Here is an 18,888-nt window from a genome sequence, read left to right on the forward strand (position 1 = left end):
CCCTAAGCCTTGTTCCATTGTGGAAATGTGCGCAAGTTCTGACTCTACCCCATATAATGATACCATTTGTGTGAAGAGACCCTTACTTTACCTCTTTCAGTTTATGATATCTTTTGTTATTGAACATTCTAATAATTTTATTGATAAATTAATATTGATTGATTGAATTGATGCACTCACCTATGCACTGTGGACAACACTCTCCAGGATGCACTATCATGGCGGAAGGGGGGCAATTGAGTACGGGGCATGCCCTTTTCATGCAGGTCATGCGCCCCCTGTCACAATGACACTTGAGGCATGGGTCTTCTAGTAGCATCACACTTCTGTCCTCTGTCACGTGTTGGCCGTTGAATTTGCAGCCTGTTGATGCAAAATAATAACAATCGTAATTAAACTATCAAGTAGCACTATTAGAAAAATAAATGACAATCATATTCATTTATTTAAGTACAAAACTATATGGATAACAGGAAGCTTAATAGGAGGATAAAATGGATAAATAGGAGGCTAATAGGAGAAAATCTCTCGAGTAGTACTATTGAAATAAATAAACAAATTTTATTGTCATTAACCTTCTAGTCGTGACCCTATTTTTTTCTGACGTTAGTCGTAACCCTGGGACCCACCTCTTTAATATTGAATATTTCAATATATTTTAAGATATAATGTTATTATATGATTCTAATATGTCCAAGAGTTATTTATGAACGCATTGAGCACTTATGTAAAGCATAAATCGATCTTTTATATAATTATAAAAATAAATTTGTGAAACCTTGCATTTTTAGGGTAGTGAAAAGTAACATTTGATTATTATTTTATATAAAGTGAACAAAAAACTATAGTGATGAATACTATGATGGATCTTACATGCAACACTACTAGAAGGATAGTAAAAAAATTGGAAAGTCATAGTTCACTCTTGGGGTAGTTTTTTCCCTACCCTCAATTTCATGTTGTACAATCTTTGCAATACTTATGGAATTATAGTGATGAATACTATTATAAATCCTAAAACCTACATGAAACACTACTAGAAACATCAAAAATATAAAAGGTCTCATAAAGTTCACTTTTAGGGGAGGTTTATTATTCTTGGGATCACCTGAAGTTCATTGGTTTCACTATCATCCCTCTCAGGGTCAGTATTATTATCTTGAACTATGAATTTATTTATTTATTTTTTTATTTTTAGCATCACTAGAGTCATTGAAATAGAGATCTAGAAGTCAATTTGTACATTCTTCGAAGTCTCTGTTTTAAAATTAACATATTGCCTGCTTGAATCCAATCACTATTGCATGAAAATGTGCATTTGAAAAAAACGAAAAAAGTTACGTTAGCCGTGACCCTTCGGTCCCAGGGACCCAGGAACGTTATTTCACGAAAACAACAAGTCACAGAGCACTAACACTCTACATCAAGTGTCTACTGACATGAATTTACATGGGTCACAATAGACAGTGAAGCAAACGGAAGCAAAATTATAACTAGACCAAAAATTGCCCGGGTCCCTGGGACCCGGGGTCACGACTAGAAGGTTAAGCAACATTGGCAATAGACAAAGTCAAAAATAATACTAAAACTAGACATTATACAAGTCAGAAGGATATAAGTTAGTGTAATTGAAAGTATATACGGTATACATATTTTTAAACACAAACATAACTACATCTAAAGTAAACCCAAAAGAATTCAAATATTCATCACTATATAAACACAGTACTCAACAATAAAATGAATGTCAATCGTGTTTATTTATTTATGTACAAAAAGATGTGGAGACAAACAGTTGAAACCCCCAAAAATTGCCTCCTTCATGCAATTTACGCAATCGAGATGTTGTTATATAGATATCATGTAGTGAGGTCCACGTTATAATGACAGTATTCGATTACCATTGCACCATTGGTTATCCTTATCTATCATTCAACGACACGATTATCACATATCAGGTCTGATGCTCGGTTTGAAATAAACACAAACCTCGTCTAAAGTAAACTCAGAAGAATTCAAATTGCTGATTCGCAAACAAATCTCGCTCTAATAATTCCTTAATAAGTTCCTAATATTCGCGTACAAATCAGGAATGTTGAGAAAAATCACTCGTTGTATTTCTTTCTCAAATTTCTTCCAGCTCTCCAATATTCTTTTGTATATTGTGTACCAGTACCACTATTTTTTGTTTTCTCTTGCAACAATTCATCAATGAACCAATAAATAAACTTGGTCCTCTCTGGGTATAAATTCCTCACAACTGAAGCCCTGTCAGGATCAATAGCACAGTTCCATGCAGTTATTTGTTGTGGCATGGAACAACAATTCTCCATAAGGAGAACATCCTTGAGGAAAGGATTACTCCCTTAAGGATACAGCCCTTTTCGCTAGCCTGTCCATTTTCCGTTTTTGGATTTCGTCCAAGAACAATACACTAGAGTTATGTGTGTGTGCATGCGTGCGCGTGCATGCATAGCCTTTTCCCTCGCAAAACTGTTCCAATAAATTGAAATAATAGGCTGGATATGTGACGTTAATATTGTTCGAAAAACGTTTGCTCTTATTCCCATTGTGACTTCTTGGCTGCTCCACGGCTGGCCATCTACTCTGTGATTGTAGAAATTCATGAATATTTGAGAATGTGCTTCAACGTTTATTATATGTGATAAATAGTTTCCCTAACAATTATTTTCTCATAAGGGATCAGTTCTACAGTGTTTGTAGAAATTTAGGGATGTATTAATCCACTAATAGATCTCGAATCTTATGGTCGGTTGCTTACCTGGACAAGTGGGACAGCATTTGCCGGGAAGAGGTGGGAGAGGATGACGACAGGGGGTGTGGCACGTGACTTCGGTCTCCGTCACGACTCCGGTACGACACGACAGCACACGACACGGATCGTACGGATCCGACCATTGCGTACCGCTCTCCTTGTATTCGCCTTGGTACATGCAACCTGCCAACGATGATCGGATTAGGAAAATAAAAATTATTCAGCTAAAATGAGTAGACAAGACTCAAATTGATTCCTGACCTGCATGACTACTCATTACCTATAGTACGTGATCTATAACTATAGCAAAATAAGAGACAAAATAACTTAATTATAGTGACGAATGTTATATGATTATGATTAATCTAACTTATGATCCCTGAGTCAAGTTAAACACACATCAATTTTTTGTCGTCCTAACGCCAGAATAACACACATCGATTTTTGAACCGATATTTTACCGTCCTTATGAAATCTGCCAGATTAAACGCAACTTGGCAAACACATGAACATCATATGTCTGCCAAGTTATGTCTAATCTTAGACTAGTTACACATACATCGATTTTTGGACGTACGATTCTTTGCAATCCTACAGTATCCTATTATATTAAGCGAGCAATTTCTGTATTTATATATCTGTTTATTTTTATATCTGGTTATTTATGTCTAACGGATTTCGAAAACGGCTCTAACGATTTTCACGAAATTCAGAACATAGTAGGTTTATGATATAAAGATTCGATGGCACTAGGTCTCATCCTTGAGAAAACTCGCTGAACTACATTAAAGGGATAATTTATCCTTGACTGAAACAGCTGTTGATAGTATAAGAGTGAGTAGGCCTATGTGAAAAATCAAAATATCGCATCCCCGAAATTCATAAGATGACGTGTAGCCAGCTGTGAAATATAAACACTACATATTTTGTATACACTTTATATATTTACGATCATTTTATAGAATTGTGTTCTGTTTATAAAAATAACGAGCGAAGCTCGGTGCCCCGATATTTAGATTGAACAGTTGATGTTTCTCATAAAATCGAATATCCAAAAATCGATGTGTGTGCAACTGGCGTTAGGACGGCAAAGAAACGTACTTCAAAAAATTGATGTGTGTATAACTTGACTCAGGATCTTAAGTTTAATCATAGTCATATAAAAATCGTCACTATAATTAACTTATATTGCCTCTTATTGGTATAGTTATAAAACTCGTATGAATAGTAATGAATAGTCAGGTCAGGAATCAATTTAAGTCAGATCATAATCACATATCAACTAACATTCTAATAAATAATATTATAACAGCAATCGATTCAATATAAGACATTTTGAGAATAATTATCAATCTCTTCTTGCTAAGGTGAGTTCCCACATATCAGTATCAGTTTATGAGTCTGGTGCAGTGAAAATATCATTCCCATGAATTAAAGAGCTACAAGACTTACCTAGACTACTCCAATTCACCACACTAGATTACCAAGACTACAACTATTACGGACTATGTGTAACCTTATCCTAATTTGGGAAATGAATAGCACAAGGTTACCCTATTTTTCCTCTCCCTATCTTTGATGATGTACTTATTATGAGAAAGAATAAAGTTACTATTAAAATACCATTTCAGTTAGTCCAGTGGAGTGAATATGAATATGATAGTAGTCTCATATAATATAATATAAAAGACTGATATATTAATAATTCTATTAGGACTCATGGGAATAACAATTCTACTGTACCGGCCACGTATATTAATATGTGGCAATCTAGCTTGAGATGATGTGGTAGGATAGGTCTATTTAAATTTAAGAATTTATTGAAGAAATTAAAATCAAATCTTTTTGAAACTTATAAACTCAATTTGACATCTTATTGGAAATCAATACAAGAACGATTCTGATTATTGATAACAAACACTAGTAATTAATATTACGATTGAAATTGAAGTATCAAGCTAGTGGTGTGAAGTACCTATATTACCTTTGCATTTATGACAACAGCCATCTTTCGACTCGTCCTGAAGCATGTAACATCCTTGTTGATTGGGGCAGTGCTCTTTTAAACATTCCACGTATCCGTTCTGCAAAATAATCCAAAATATTAATGAATTAAAAAAGCGCTAAATATGCAAGTGTAAACACCGCTTATATTTGGTCGTCTGATCGGTTCTCTATCTATGAATTGAGTTTTAGGTTAGTTGAGTTCTGTTTTGAAATAATAGGGTAAAAATTGTCATCTCTATAATAATCTTTAGCGTAATCTTATAATCTCAATAGCCTTCTTATAATCCTCTTCCTCACACAAATTAGTTGAGCCATTTTACTATGTGCAAAAGGCGAATGAAAAGCTGCTCTAGACTAGACTCGCCTTTTTTGAAGCATTTGCTTCAAAAGTTGAGCTAATACTTTAGTTTATTCATACAATTTTGAACATAAGCTTTACTTTTGAGCAAATGCTCAAACTATGCATTCATAAAACTGATGAGAATGAGCAAAAGGTTTTGCTCACGTTGATTCATAGAAAAAGAAGCATTTGCTCATTATTTAAGAAGTATAAGCAAATGCTCAACTTTATTCATATGGCCCAATATGATCTACAAGTGCATAAAGTGGAAGCAAAATATATCCTATTGTTTGCTGTATCCAATAAATAAATGAATATATTTTGACGTAGCATTTATTTATGGAAAATAAATCACTAGAAAAGGATGAATCTAGTATCTGATGTTTCCAATCACAGATAAGGAATTTAACTGACTTTATAACGTGATCATATGATCACGCCAGACGCTAAAGGGTTAATGTGACAGTGTGCAATCTATATTTAAGTTTCAGTATTCCCGTGGGGAACTATCACCCGTTTCATAGGTGTTAATTTGAGTATGTTGGTGTGACCTTGAGTGTTTAGCGAATAAATTTGAGAACCAAATTTGACAGTGTACATGTAGTACATGTAGCCTTTACCTAAATTTAATTGGGGTGTTTTGAGAGTAAATTTGAACAACTTGATGCAAATTTGAGTTCGATGTGTGCACATCTGACAGTGTGCATGAATACCTAAATTTGATGAGATAAGATTGAATTTGAGCATGTGAATACTCTCACCCGACTCTTCGGTATACCTATCTATTTGATGACGTAGTGGTTCGGCTGGGTGGGGGGGTAAGGGGGGTTTAAACAGGTTGCCGTTGTATTTGGGCCCCACTGACCTTGGTTGGCCTTCATTCGTCGAGGTCAAGGTCAAATATCGGCCGGCGAGCACAGTTATGTTTTGAAAAATGTGTATTCCTCTGATTACAGGCCTCACCTTGCCTTCTCCGATTCAACTGCTACTTTCTATATAGTGAGGTCCACGTTATAATGGCAGTGGAGAAAGATAGGAGGACAGTGTTGCCGATTCTCTGTCTTACCACTGCCTTCTATAGAGGATAGTTGATACTAGTATATCTGATGTAACATTAATTGTTCATTTTTTTTAAAAATAATCAATTATATTTTCGTTGTTGGTTATCCATCTTGTTTTCACTAATATTATTACTATTGTATTTTTATAACTTTAAAGTGAAAAAAAACACTCTCATTCTTTTGGTGTTTTTTTTTCACTTTAAAGTTATGAAAATAAAATAGTAATTATATTTTATTCGCAAGGAAAAAAAATCTGGTGTGGTACACTCACACAACTTTCCTTGCTCATATTTGAAACTACGATCAGACTTCTGTATATGTGTATATATAATTGTTTTCAAAGTACTTTTTCTTTGTATGAATTGTGAAATTCGATGATTTTTTTAGTCTTCATTTTTTTAAAGTCGTCAAAACAGCTGTTCTAAAAATGAAATATCTCGACTATGTGTTCTTTTTATGAACTGCGCTACCTACCTACCTCATGCACGAGAAGGAGGTTACTAAGTCCATTTCCCAAGGATGGGGTGGAACCGCCATTGGTTTCCAAGAAAGGAGACTCATGCCAGTTGATATAAAGCTGATAAATAAATACACAGGGTATGAATTTGAAAAAAATCGGTCAAGTTATTTTTGGAGAAAATCGTGAAAAACATGGTTTTTTAGTAATTATCCGCCATTTTTCTCGATAATATTACGGAGCTCCTGAAATTTTCCCAGAAATGAGACTCATGTCAGTTGATAGGGCTCATAGATATCTATCCATGGTATAAATTTGAAGAAAATCGTTAGAGCCGTTTTCGAGAAAACCGTGAAAAACATGGATTTTTAGTCATTATCCGCCATTTTTCTCAAGAATATTACGGAGCTCCTGAAATTTTCCCAGAAATGAGACTCATGTCAGTTGATAGGTCTTATAGATAGCTATCCATGGTATAAATTTGAAGAAAATCGTTAGAGCCGTTTTCGAGAAAAACGTGAAAAACATGGTTTTTTAATAATTATCCGCAATAATTATCTTGAATTGAATTTTATTGAATTTCTTATTGTCGGATCCTCATGGTATAAGGACCTCAAGTTTAAAATTTCAAGTCAATCGGTTAATTAGGAATGGAGTTATCGTGTTCACAGACATACACACATACACACACACACAGACCAACACCCAAAAATCATGTTTTTGGACTCAGGGGACCTTGAAACGTATAGAAAACATGAAATTAGGGTACCTTAATTTTTTTTTGGAAAGCAATACTTTCCTTACCTATGGTAATAGGGCAAGGAAAGTAAAAATATTTATCAATGATTAAATAAGATATTTTCATAATTGAGATCTAATTATATTTCTATATTGTTGAAAAACGATCTGACAATTTTGCGGAGCTAGAGAAGGATAGCGCTATCTGCTTTGTCGAATGATAGACAAGGATAGCAAGACCAATGCTAATCAAATACTGCCATTGTAACGTGTACCTCACTATAGGCTCACTATCCACTACTTCAACAGCCATGTGAAAGTATTGGCTTTCAAGTGTGACTTGTATCTGATATCTATTTATACTGTAATTATCTATACTGTATTCTCCAATCCCGAGAATGTGTCTGTATGCACTCAACATACTGCAGTACTGTATTCATAATGGTGGATGAACTCAGATTAAAAATTAGAAACGTCTTACTCGTTATTCTACAGTTGGAAATCTGTGCTATGGAGAAAAGTTGGAAATAACCTTGTTTGGGTAAATTTATGAATTGAAGACTGTATTTAGATGTTGAACTGACTTATATGTTGTGGACCTTTTCATGATAAATTGTAGATGATGCCTTGAGCATCGAAATCCTGGGTTTTGTGGAAATGAAACATCACCAGTTAATAAGAAAACAAAGATATTGTCAAATTTCACTGAAAATTGACAATTCACTCAAAATTCACTGAAAATATTTTCAGTGAAATTTGACAATATCTTTGTTTTCTTATTATGGAGAGATTTCACAACATCACCATCAATTCTACTAATTTTATCACCAGTTAAAATTTAAAGACATATTTGACTTCATTGATTTATGAATAAATGTACAGGAAATGAGAATGTTGAGGGCCATCTTGATCCTGTTTTCTAATTTGATTTTTTAGTTTTTTATAGATTAAATGAGAGATCCAATATCCAATCTCTCATTGAAAAATATAAGCTCGTATTTTCATTTACTGATTTTGGAGTAAAAGATTGAATGGAGCAAAAAATATATCAATTGTCAAAATACCGTATATTGTCAAATTTTTTTTGACAATTTCTTAGTCTTTTTCATTCAATATGAATAATTACCACAATATCAACTTCTCAACTACACAAAAAGTGGTAGATTTTTTGGAAACCCCCAAATTTATAGGATCAGGGTGATTTTTTAGGTACACCCAAAATTAAGAGGGTCAGGGTAAATTATTTGTCATCTTTAATTCGAAAAAATAAGAATAAATATGACCTTCTCTTCTTTAATCTTCGAGTTGAAATGAACTGAGTCTGTAAATCAGTGTACGGAGAGTTTACAAGAATGATTTATTTTATTTATTTATGAAAAACATGGGAAGCATACAGGATTTCTCCCAAAAATTGCTTCCATAACAACACAATTACAATAGTTCATTATACATAGTAAGTGTACAGAAAAAAAATAATATTGAAAAGTTACAATGAAAGTAGAGGAAAAATAATAGAAAAAAAAGAAATGAACAAATAAAAAAACAGAATCAGTATTAATCATAACCTCGGGGACTAGTGCAAGAGTGGATTCAAAAAACATACAACATCAACTCAACAGACAAGAGACACATTAAAACACTCGACAGTCACACTCGCAGAAGTCGCCTACAATCCCTACGGAAGCAACTGTAAGCGAATGACAAGTCGAGATGATCCGAGAAGAAATTGAAAAAATCTGGTGTGGCGCACTCACACAACTTTCCTTGCCGTTATGAAAATTGATCACCTGACGCTAGTGTTCCCGCGCATCTCAAGTCTACCATTCTAAGATCTGAGCCAGCTGGTGACAGGACAATAGCGCTGCAGACACACGAAGTCTGCTATCTCTTCATAGTGAATGGTTTTAATAGAATCAACATTTGCCAACAGTTCACGATTGAATAATCTTATTTTCTCGAATTTCGAGCTTATTTTCGATTTTAGGTGAAAATGCTACTAAACATTAATTGTAGAGATTTTTATGCTCAATCTTTTTCACTTAGATTTTTGTTTAAATTTTATCTGAAGCCTGATAATTGAGAATCTAAAATCAAACTTTGCATAGATGGGGTGGAGCTCCTGGAATTTTTACAAATATAAGACTTGTGGCAGTTGATAGAGCTCATCAATGACTATTTTAGGTATAGATTTGATCAAAATCGTTGGAGCCGTTTTTGAGAAAATCGCGAAAAACCCTGTTTTTGACAACATTTTCGCCATTTTAGCCGCCATCTTGAATTGCATTTGATCGAAATTGTTCGTGTCGGATCCTCATAGGGGAAAAACCTTACGTTTCAAATTTCAAGTCATTCCGTTCATTGGGAGATGAGATATCGTGTACACAGACGCACATACACTCATACACACACACACACACACACACACACACACACACCACACACACACACACACACACACAAACACACACATACAGACCAATACCCAAAAACTACTTTTTTGGACTCAGGGGACCTTGAAACGTATAGAAATTTGGAAATTGGGGTACCTTAATTTTTTTCGGAAAGCAATATTTCTCTTACCTATGGTAATAGGGCAAGGAAAGTAAAAATGAATGATGATCTATACATGGGAGAGTTCTGATGATTTAAAGTGTTGCAATAAGGTATAAATAATCTAAAACTGGAACAGCGAGGCACTGCAGAAATGTACACAATTAACTGGGAAAGCAAAAACATTGAGCTGATTCTGCCATTGAATACATTAAAAATGAACAAAAGCATACTAAAATCACGTCTCAATTTTAATGATTCCACACCGAACATCATTCTGAGTTGTGATGTGGGAAAGTCGAAGGGCATAGTATATTGATGAACTTTTTAAAATAGAAATATCTAAGGAATCTGTTTTGAACACACTCCAAAGGATGTATCAGTGAATTCTGGTATTAATTTATTCTGTATTCATTATTCACAAAATACATGAACGACATCAACATGCATGATTTATTTATTTATTTATACATTGATACATAGGTTACAATATAATTCTCAACTATGAATGATTGGGAAAGGAAGAACAGGCTTAAAGCCCAAAACTGTTCCTTTCCCAAATTTAGATAGAAATTGTCCAAAAATAGGTTATGTTTACACTTCCAAAATATTTATAAACTAGGAATTTAGAAAAATTGAAAACCAAATAAGAATACTTTACTAAATCATCACTGATAACTGAAAAATACTGTAAAAAGTTATTATGTCTGATTGTAACAGAAATAGGCATAACGCTGTCTATAAAACAGCTAAACAGCATTATTTAATGTATAGGAAAAAGTGCTAATTTGATAATTCCAATTCAACAATGAATAACAATAATAACTTGAGGTTTTTTATGAAGAAATAAGCTTCTCCCACCCCTTATGGAGAAACGCTTTCTCTGTGAAATTAAAATAGTAGGAGAAATATGACAATAATAATTATTATGAGCAGAAAGAATATCTCTCTATAATTATTATTCATCAATTAGCATTTGAATAAATGCAATTTCTCATTAATTTTCATTTGCAAGATGACGATAATTATTGAAAAGCTTAGAAAGAGAAACTGAGAGAAGGCATAGCAGAGAAAAATGACTGCCAGCTATTTTGAAAGAAGCAGTGTAGGCTTTATTTGAGGAAGAGAGAAAGTTTTGAGAAGAGTAAAAGGATTGAAGAGAGAGGAGCTACAGATAATAATTAATAGGAGATTGAGATGGAGATATACTGGACATGGAAGATTAAGAGAGAGAGAGAGAGAGAGAGAGAGAGAGAGAGAGAGAGAGAGAGAGAGAGAGAGAGAGAGAGAGAGAGAGAGAGTGAGAAGGAAATGGGCGGAGACGGAGAAGAAGATGAAAAATAAAAACGGCAAGAGGCTGGAATCCGAGAAATGAAAAACTATTTTGGAAGGGTGGCTTGTCTACAAAATATAGGCTTTTCACCCTCCTTACAAATGAATGCATTTCCGCATTTTCACAAGTCATGCCATGAGGCGTGTCGTTTTTCTTTCTCAGTCCCATTCTATTCTGCTCCCTTCTTTCTCCAACTTGCGAGGATAGAAAAAATAATTTGTGAATGAAAATGGGGAATAGACTTGCGAATTGATAAAAAACGTATAGTGAGGTCCACGTTATAATGGCAGTGGAGGAAGATAGGAGAACAACAGTGCCGACTCACTGCCTTGCCTCTGCCTTCTATAGAAGATAGCTGATACTGGTATATCTGATGTAATATTAATTGCTCATTCTTGTTAGAAATAATCAGTCATATTCTATTCGCGTCACAGCAAAAGACGAAGGTTATGGCTTCCAAGGGAAAGGAGCCAGTAAGGAGAAAGATAGTATTAAATAATTGACCGAGCGAAGTGAGGTCTAAAATTCAAGTCGACGGTTTGGCATTTCTCTTAATTTTTAAATGTTTATATGTTGCGCATTTACGGCGAAATGCGGTAATAGATTTTCATGAAATTTGACATGTATGTTCCTTTTTAAATTGCGCGTCGACGTATATACAAGGTTTTTAGAAATTTTGCATCTCAAGGATAATATAAAAGGGAAAAGGAGCCTCCTTCATACGCCAATATTAGAGTAAAAATCAAACTATAGAATTATTCATCATAAATCAGCTGACAAGTGATTACACAGATGTGTGCAGAAGCCAGTCTATTACTGTATTTGTATATAAGGTCTATAGATTCAATCAAATACCTTAAAGAGGTATGCATCTTTAAGCTGGGTTTACACCAAAGTTATTAACAAAATGTTAATAACTTAATTCTTATAGATTCTATTAGATTGAACGGAAGTTGCCAAACACACATCTTTATCATGTGTATGATAAGTTATGTTCAATCTAATAGAATCTATAAAGATTGATTTATCAACATTTTGTTAATAACTTTGGTCTAATCGTAGCTTTGAGGTCTTTGGTTTCAATATTTTGTTTTGCAGTCATGGTATTATTATCCGTGCCCATTAGTATCAATATTCTCACATTCGAAAAAACTAATTTAATATGTGATTAAAAATAAAAAAATGAACTAAATAATGCTGGAGAAATTTAATATTTTTGATTGAAAAAATTAATTTTCATCAGATAGAAAGATTATCACGGAACTGGATGCATTATATCATATGGAATACAAATTCAAACGTGAACTGAGTTTGTTAACATTTAAAAGAAGTGACATGAGGTACTTGTGGATGACAATACTGCGTGAGGTCTACTGTTCACAGAACTACTCTTACAGGAAAGGGAGAGATACTTTCAACAAAATACATCGCTTCCAAAACATATGTGGTACCACACATAGAAATCGGAAGAATAATACTAGCCAGAGGTTAAAATTTTACAAAACTATAGCTGCACTAATCCCTGTTATATGGGTGTGAAACCTGGATGCTGTCAGGACCAGATGAAAGTAGACTACAGGTATGTGAAATGACATTTCTCCGAAGAAGCTATGGGTGCAACCGAGAAGATCATTAAAGAAATACTGAGATAAGAAAACAACTTAACGTCTTTTCTATAAACGAAAAGATATCTCATAATGGGTTTAAATGGTACCAACATGGGAATAAGATGGAGGAAGACAAAAGACAAAATTGGTGCTCAACTACCAGCCAGTAGGCAAGAGAGACCGAGGCCGTCCAAGGAAAAGATGGACAGATATGAGGTTCGGAACAGGCAGAGATGCCTAAGCCCTGAGAGGAAGAAGAAGAAAATGTATTTTCCAATTATGAAATCACAATTTTCATGATTGAGAACGAATATTTTGTTGATAAATTTATAATTCCACATTGTTAGAAAACGATCTGGCAACGCTGAGGAGCTAGGAAAGGATAGCGCTATCTGCTTTGTTGAATGATAGATAAGGGTAGCAACGCGAATCTTTTAATCAAATACTTCCATTATAACGTCGTGGACCTTAGCCTGTTATTTTTATTATTCCTCACTATACTTCACACTTCTGCTTCTTATTCTTCTTGTTCGTCACCTCATTATTGATTGCTTTCATCGTCTACCGAAATTCTCATTTTCTTCATTCATAAACTACTTAATTATTATTTCCCCTCTCTTGCTAATATTTATCAATATTCTTTGTGTTTATCTAAATTTCTACTCATTTCCTTCCAATTTCATCACTTCAACCTTCTTTTTTATGTTTCTAGTCTTTCTCTCAATCTCTCGATATGCTATTTCAACTTTATAATGTGTTTTTTTCTTCTAATTGTTTCTCTATTATTTTCATTTATTCTCATTATTAATATTCACGCTTCTGAATTTCAAGTTTCTTTCATTCATGAATTCTTCAACCTCTCTCTCATTCATCAATTCTTCAACCTCTCTCTTGTTTATTTCATTCTCTCTTCGCCCATTTTCCTCGCTTATTCTTCCTCAATTCAATTTTTTTTCCAACTCTCTACCCCACTTCTCCGTTCTCTCTCTATTTATATTTTGCATCTTCTTACTAACCCTGAATGTCCAGTTATACCTCATGTTTCTTTCTCAGTCTTCAACCTCTTCTAAAGCTGGGTTTTCGTTTGTGCGTAAATGCCGTCGTCGACCACGACAGGGTGAGGATCTCAGATTGGGTAGATTTCAATTTGTCTAAATAACCTAAAAGATTATGTTCAATTATGTTTTAATGGGAAGCTTGAGTTTATACTTTTCATACTTTTAAATGGCAATATGTTGATATTACTAGAAATGTTTTGATTCTTGAATAATAAACACAAATAATGAAAAATATCGGTGACCAAGCTTCGCTCTGGAGTACAAAAGCATAAAAAATTTATTACGAAAGAAGAAATTATAATAAAATTCATACAGAAATGTTCTATCTAATCACAGTAGATTGATATTAATTCCCAGAGGAATGCAAAAATTTCCCTCACAAAGACCCAGTTGCACAAAAGCCGGTTAAATTTTAATCCTGATTAACTTCACGTGAACCATATCAGAGAAGACCATTTCTAAAAGATGGATCTACTGGAATTATCAGGATTGAACATAAACCGGCTTTTTTGCAACCGGCACTAAGTACCTGATTGAATGATTACAAAAGTTCAACAGCTTAGTCATAATTTTGACACAGTCCCACACATATGAACTCGCTCACTTACTTCCATCACCAACAGACGACGAAATAATTATTATCAGCTGTTTTTCCAAGGAAGAATAATAATTACCCTTTTAAAGACCTTCAGTGAGTTCTCCCAGGGATGAGACCTAGCGCAATCGAATCTTTATATTATAAACCAACTATGTTCTGAATTTCGTGAGAATCGTTAAGAGCTGTTTTCGAGATCCGGTGAAATACAAACATATAAACATCTGAACATATAAACAGAAGTTGCTCGTTTAATAGTACTGTATAGGATTCATCTGATCAGCTGTTTCAATCACATTTGGAATTTGGACAATATGAATGTCAACAATGCTTGTCGTCGTTGACTGCGGAAGTTTACGCACAAACGAAAATGCACCTTTTAACGTAATTTTGTGTTGCTTCCATCTCATTCTTCCTCTTCTTCTTGTTTTCCACTTCTTTTTCTTCTTCTACTTCGTTGTGTACCACCGAAGATGAACTCCCGCTGTCTCTGCTACTCCTTCGTCTTCTCATCATTCTTCTTCCATTCCTACTCCTTCTTCTTGTTTCTTCTACTCCTACCTCTTTTTCTCCTACTTCTCTTTCATCTTCTTCTGCGTCCTCATGCCATTTCCTTCTCCTTGTTCTCTTTTACCTCCTTCACCTCCTCCTTCTTTTCTCTATTTCTTTTCTTCTACTCCTGCATCTACTCATTGTTCCCGCTTCTTCTTGCGCCTCTCGCTTTCCTCCTCCTCCTCCTCCTACTCATCCCCTCCGCTTCTTTTCTCCTCAGTAGAATAGAATAGATGAGCAGAATAGGGTTGAGAACTACTTAGCATGTTTACGAGTTTTGCTGTGAATAGAGCGCGAGGCATATGTTAATCATTTTCCCAAGACATTCGAGTAGCCGACTCTCAATGGTTTTCCCGCATCTGTTGTCGAATTCATCTCAATCTGTCAGTATTAGTTCAATGTGAAGCGTTGTTGTTGCTTATGAGGCATGCTGACAGTCTCCCATCTATGGTCAGATTCAAATTAAACTGTCAGCATTAGTGCAATGGGAGGCTCTGTCGTTACTTATGAGGAATACTGACTGTTTGATTTGAATCTCACCAGTTTGCAAGGGGTCGTCGGATTTGAAGATTTGTGTCGGATTCACTTTATCTGTCAGCATTAGCACAATGGAAAGCTTTGTTGTTATAAACTAGGAATTCTGACAGTTTGATTTGAATCTCGCCGAAGGATTTCAGTTAGTAAGGGGTGGTCGGATTTGAAGATTTGTGTCGAGTGGCGTTTATGATGCATAAAGACGACTGTAGGCGTATTTTGCATGTCTAGCGGGCTGTTTCTGGAGATTTGTGAGCCGGCGAATTCACCCCATCCCTTTGTAGGGTGCCGTTCAATTGGAGGCACGAGTTGTTTCCGATAGAAAACTGATGTCAAAGGATATTTATGCTTGGATTTTGCCTCCTTCTTTCTTTTGGCTTTTTTCAGATTTGGTTCCAGTATGAACTGTATTCACTCGATATAAAAAATGTCTATAAAAAGACAAGATATTGTCATAGGGGAAAGATAGCATAAGAAGATATCCCATTTAGCTCTATCTGAGTTCACTCTATTCCATATCAAAACTATTGCTTTGTTGTAGTTTTATTATAAAGTGTTTCGTCATGGAAAGCTACATCAGCTATTGTTTATTTAACTATTAGTTAACGAAAATCCTAAATAAATGCTGCAAATCACCCCGAAGACTTCTGCTACTGCGGACATTGACAACATGGTTAACAGCTAGATGGAGATTCGATGAGAACTACTATCCAAAAATTAGTTGCCAGCCCGGGAATCGAACCCGTTACCTCCCAATTGCTAGTCAGGAATGCTTACCCTCACACCAAACTGACAATCTCTGGATAGCAGCGCTCATTTTATACAAAGCCATAGCCATATTCTCGAGCTGGCAACTAATTTTTGGATAGTAGTTCTCATCGAATTTTCATCTAGATATTAATTAGCATTTCAATAAATGCATTCTCTATTCAATTCCATCTATTATTGTTTATTTCATGATTATAATCATTCAAGAATACAATCCTATTTTTTGTTTTGGAACACTAACAGAATAGCTTAGTTCACTTTCCAATAATTCATTTTCTCAAGTACACATTTGATCAAACTCACTTATTATTTGATAATTCTCTACATTATCAGCATCATGATTAACTGGAACCGTGGTTGAAATTGGTTTCATTTTGAAATTGATTGGAAATGGTTCTAAGCTCAATTAAAATTATGAGTAGGAATCAAAATTATTATCCTATTCAATCCTTGGAGAAAATAGTTTCGAAAATTCTTCAACACAATATCAAACTATGATTGATCATTCTGTACAGGTTAATTGAAGTAGAACTAGAGTGTAGAGTAGAGGAAGTGGAGGTGTAGGAGGATGAGGAGAAGGAGAAGGTGGTGGATGAGGAGGAGGAAAAGAAGAAGAAGAATGAAGAGGAAAAGAAGAAACTGCGTCTTCCCATTCCATTCAAACCTTCCAGGACACAAATTGAGAATAACCATAGTACAATAACAAAGTATGACTGATCATTTGATACTATTATGACGCATAGTTCAATTAACATTGCTTTCCTTATTGAAGCGGCTATATTCATCGCTTGATGGTACAATTTAAAAAAAGAAAAACTTCTAAAACCATCATCACCTGAGCCTCTGAATGAATCAGCCCTTAGGGCTAACTGCCCAAGATACTCAACTCCTTTGAACAATATCCAGTAGATAAAGGACCCTCTATCATTGTGAGAGACCCCTATTACAATTTTTTATGCCCCCAACAAAAATAATGATTTGAAATGATAATAAAGACTGTTATTGTGACCACACTGTCTCATTATGACACCCGAGCTTCCTTTTATTATGCTGCATCACGTACCAGTTTTAATTGAAGCAAACAGGAATGCTCAGCACAGCCACAAAGAGATGTAATTTCGAGTTGTGTCCTCGTCTAATGAATGTTCTCTCTTCGTCTATAATGAAGGAAGATTCTTAGCCACAGTAGCATTGTGAAGCTAATTATGGGATGATAAGTCGTTTTGGAGTCGTGTAGAATTTAAAATTCACGGCATGTTTTCGAAGAGTACGCCGAGGTTGAAAGATTGGTTTGTTTCCAAATAAAATTATAAGTTTGGGATTCAAGTTGTTTTTCATAAGATTACAAGTGGGTTTGAAAATTAGTGGTAACTGATTTTAGTTGGTTCCTAATGGAATTAAAATAAAGTATTTCCAATGTAGGTACGCTCCAAAATTGATAATGATAATGGGTGATGGTAGACAACTTTTAAAATTTAGAATTCACAGCATGTTTTTCTGAAATTTTTGAACGTGGTTGAGATTAGTTATTTTATTTTAGTAATTTATTTCTAAATTGAATCGAGATTGGTTGAAAATGGTCTGATTTCAAATAACATAAGTGGAAGTCAAAATTATTAGTGAGTGATTGTTGCTAAGTTTTGATAGAATAAATAGAAAGCTTCAAAATATTAATGAAGTGTTATGTAGTACCTTGTTTGCTATCATGAAACTTTTGATAGCATAGGCTTCAATCCTTCGATGATTTTCATAATCTGGAATTCAGGACATGTCGTTGTTGGAATAATTTGGGAAAGAGTGTTGAGAGTGTGTTGTTCAAATATTTTTGTTGGTAGTGATGCATTATTATTCTTCATCAGATTATTGTGATTATATTTCTCAATTATAAAATATTACTGATCTTTAAGGCTTGTTTCATAAGTGGAAAGTGTGGTCTTATCTTGGGTTGTTTTTTGCGTGATTGTAAATACCTTTCAAATAATTCTGTTTTGTGGTTTTTTTGATGAATATCTATTCATTTGATCAATAGATTCTTATCTACAACCAGTGAGTATAGAATGTAATTTTGTACATAATTATACACTGTCTACAAGTTTTACCATAGCCTAACCAAATTCTCCTCATATCTCTAGTTTCATTTTCGATCTATTCAAAAAATTGTTGACAGTGCTCGTTTTGAACAATACTTGTGTTTTTTATAAAGTCTTTTACTTTTGATCTATTTTAAACTAATGTTGATACTGTCTATAAATTTCTAATTATGAGACTAGACATGAATTTTGACAGATAGCGTGTATCAGCAAAGAAGTGTTTTTCTTTTTTGTTTCTCAATATTCAAGTCATAAGGTTATCTTAGTCGCAAGTTCATCACGGGTTTCCCCGTGTGGCAAGTCACATTTTCCCCATTAAATACAACGAACGTGCTAAATAACTTATAAGTACTATTATAATGTTAATTACATTATTCCAACATAAATTATTTCAAGTGTCTAACTTATTTAATTGATATAAA

At 34.3% G+C, this 18,888-nt stretch overlaps 1 protein-coding gene across 1 annotated transcript in view; it reads right to left on the reverse strand.

The window, feature by feature from the left end:
* The window catches only part of LOC111052032 (BMP-binding endothelial regulator protein), a gene marked incomplete in the record, with an annotated part of 177,178 nt that overhangs the window by 17,531 nt on the left and 140,759 nt on the right, over positions 1–18,888 (reverse strand). The window contains 3 exon segments of the mRNA XM_039436094.1: positions 181–363; positions 2,783–2,959; positions 4,761–4,860. Of these exon segments, the coding sequence (XP_039292028.1) occupies positions 181–363; positions 2,783–2,959; positions 4,761–4,860 (460 nt within the window).

The sequence above is a fragment of the Nilaparvata lugens genome, chromosome 10 (assembly GCF_014356525.2).
Source record: "Nilaparvata lugens isolate BPH chromosome 10, ASM1435652v1, whole genome shotgun sequence".
In the NCBI taxonomy this organism is placed as follows: domain Eukaryota; kingdom Metazoa; phylum Arthropoda; class Insecta; order Hemiptera; family Delphacidae; genus Nilaparvata; species Nilaparvata lugens.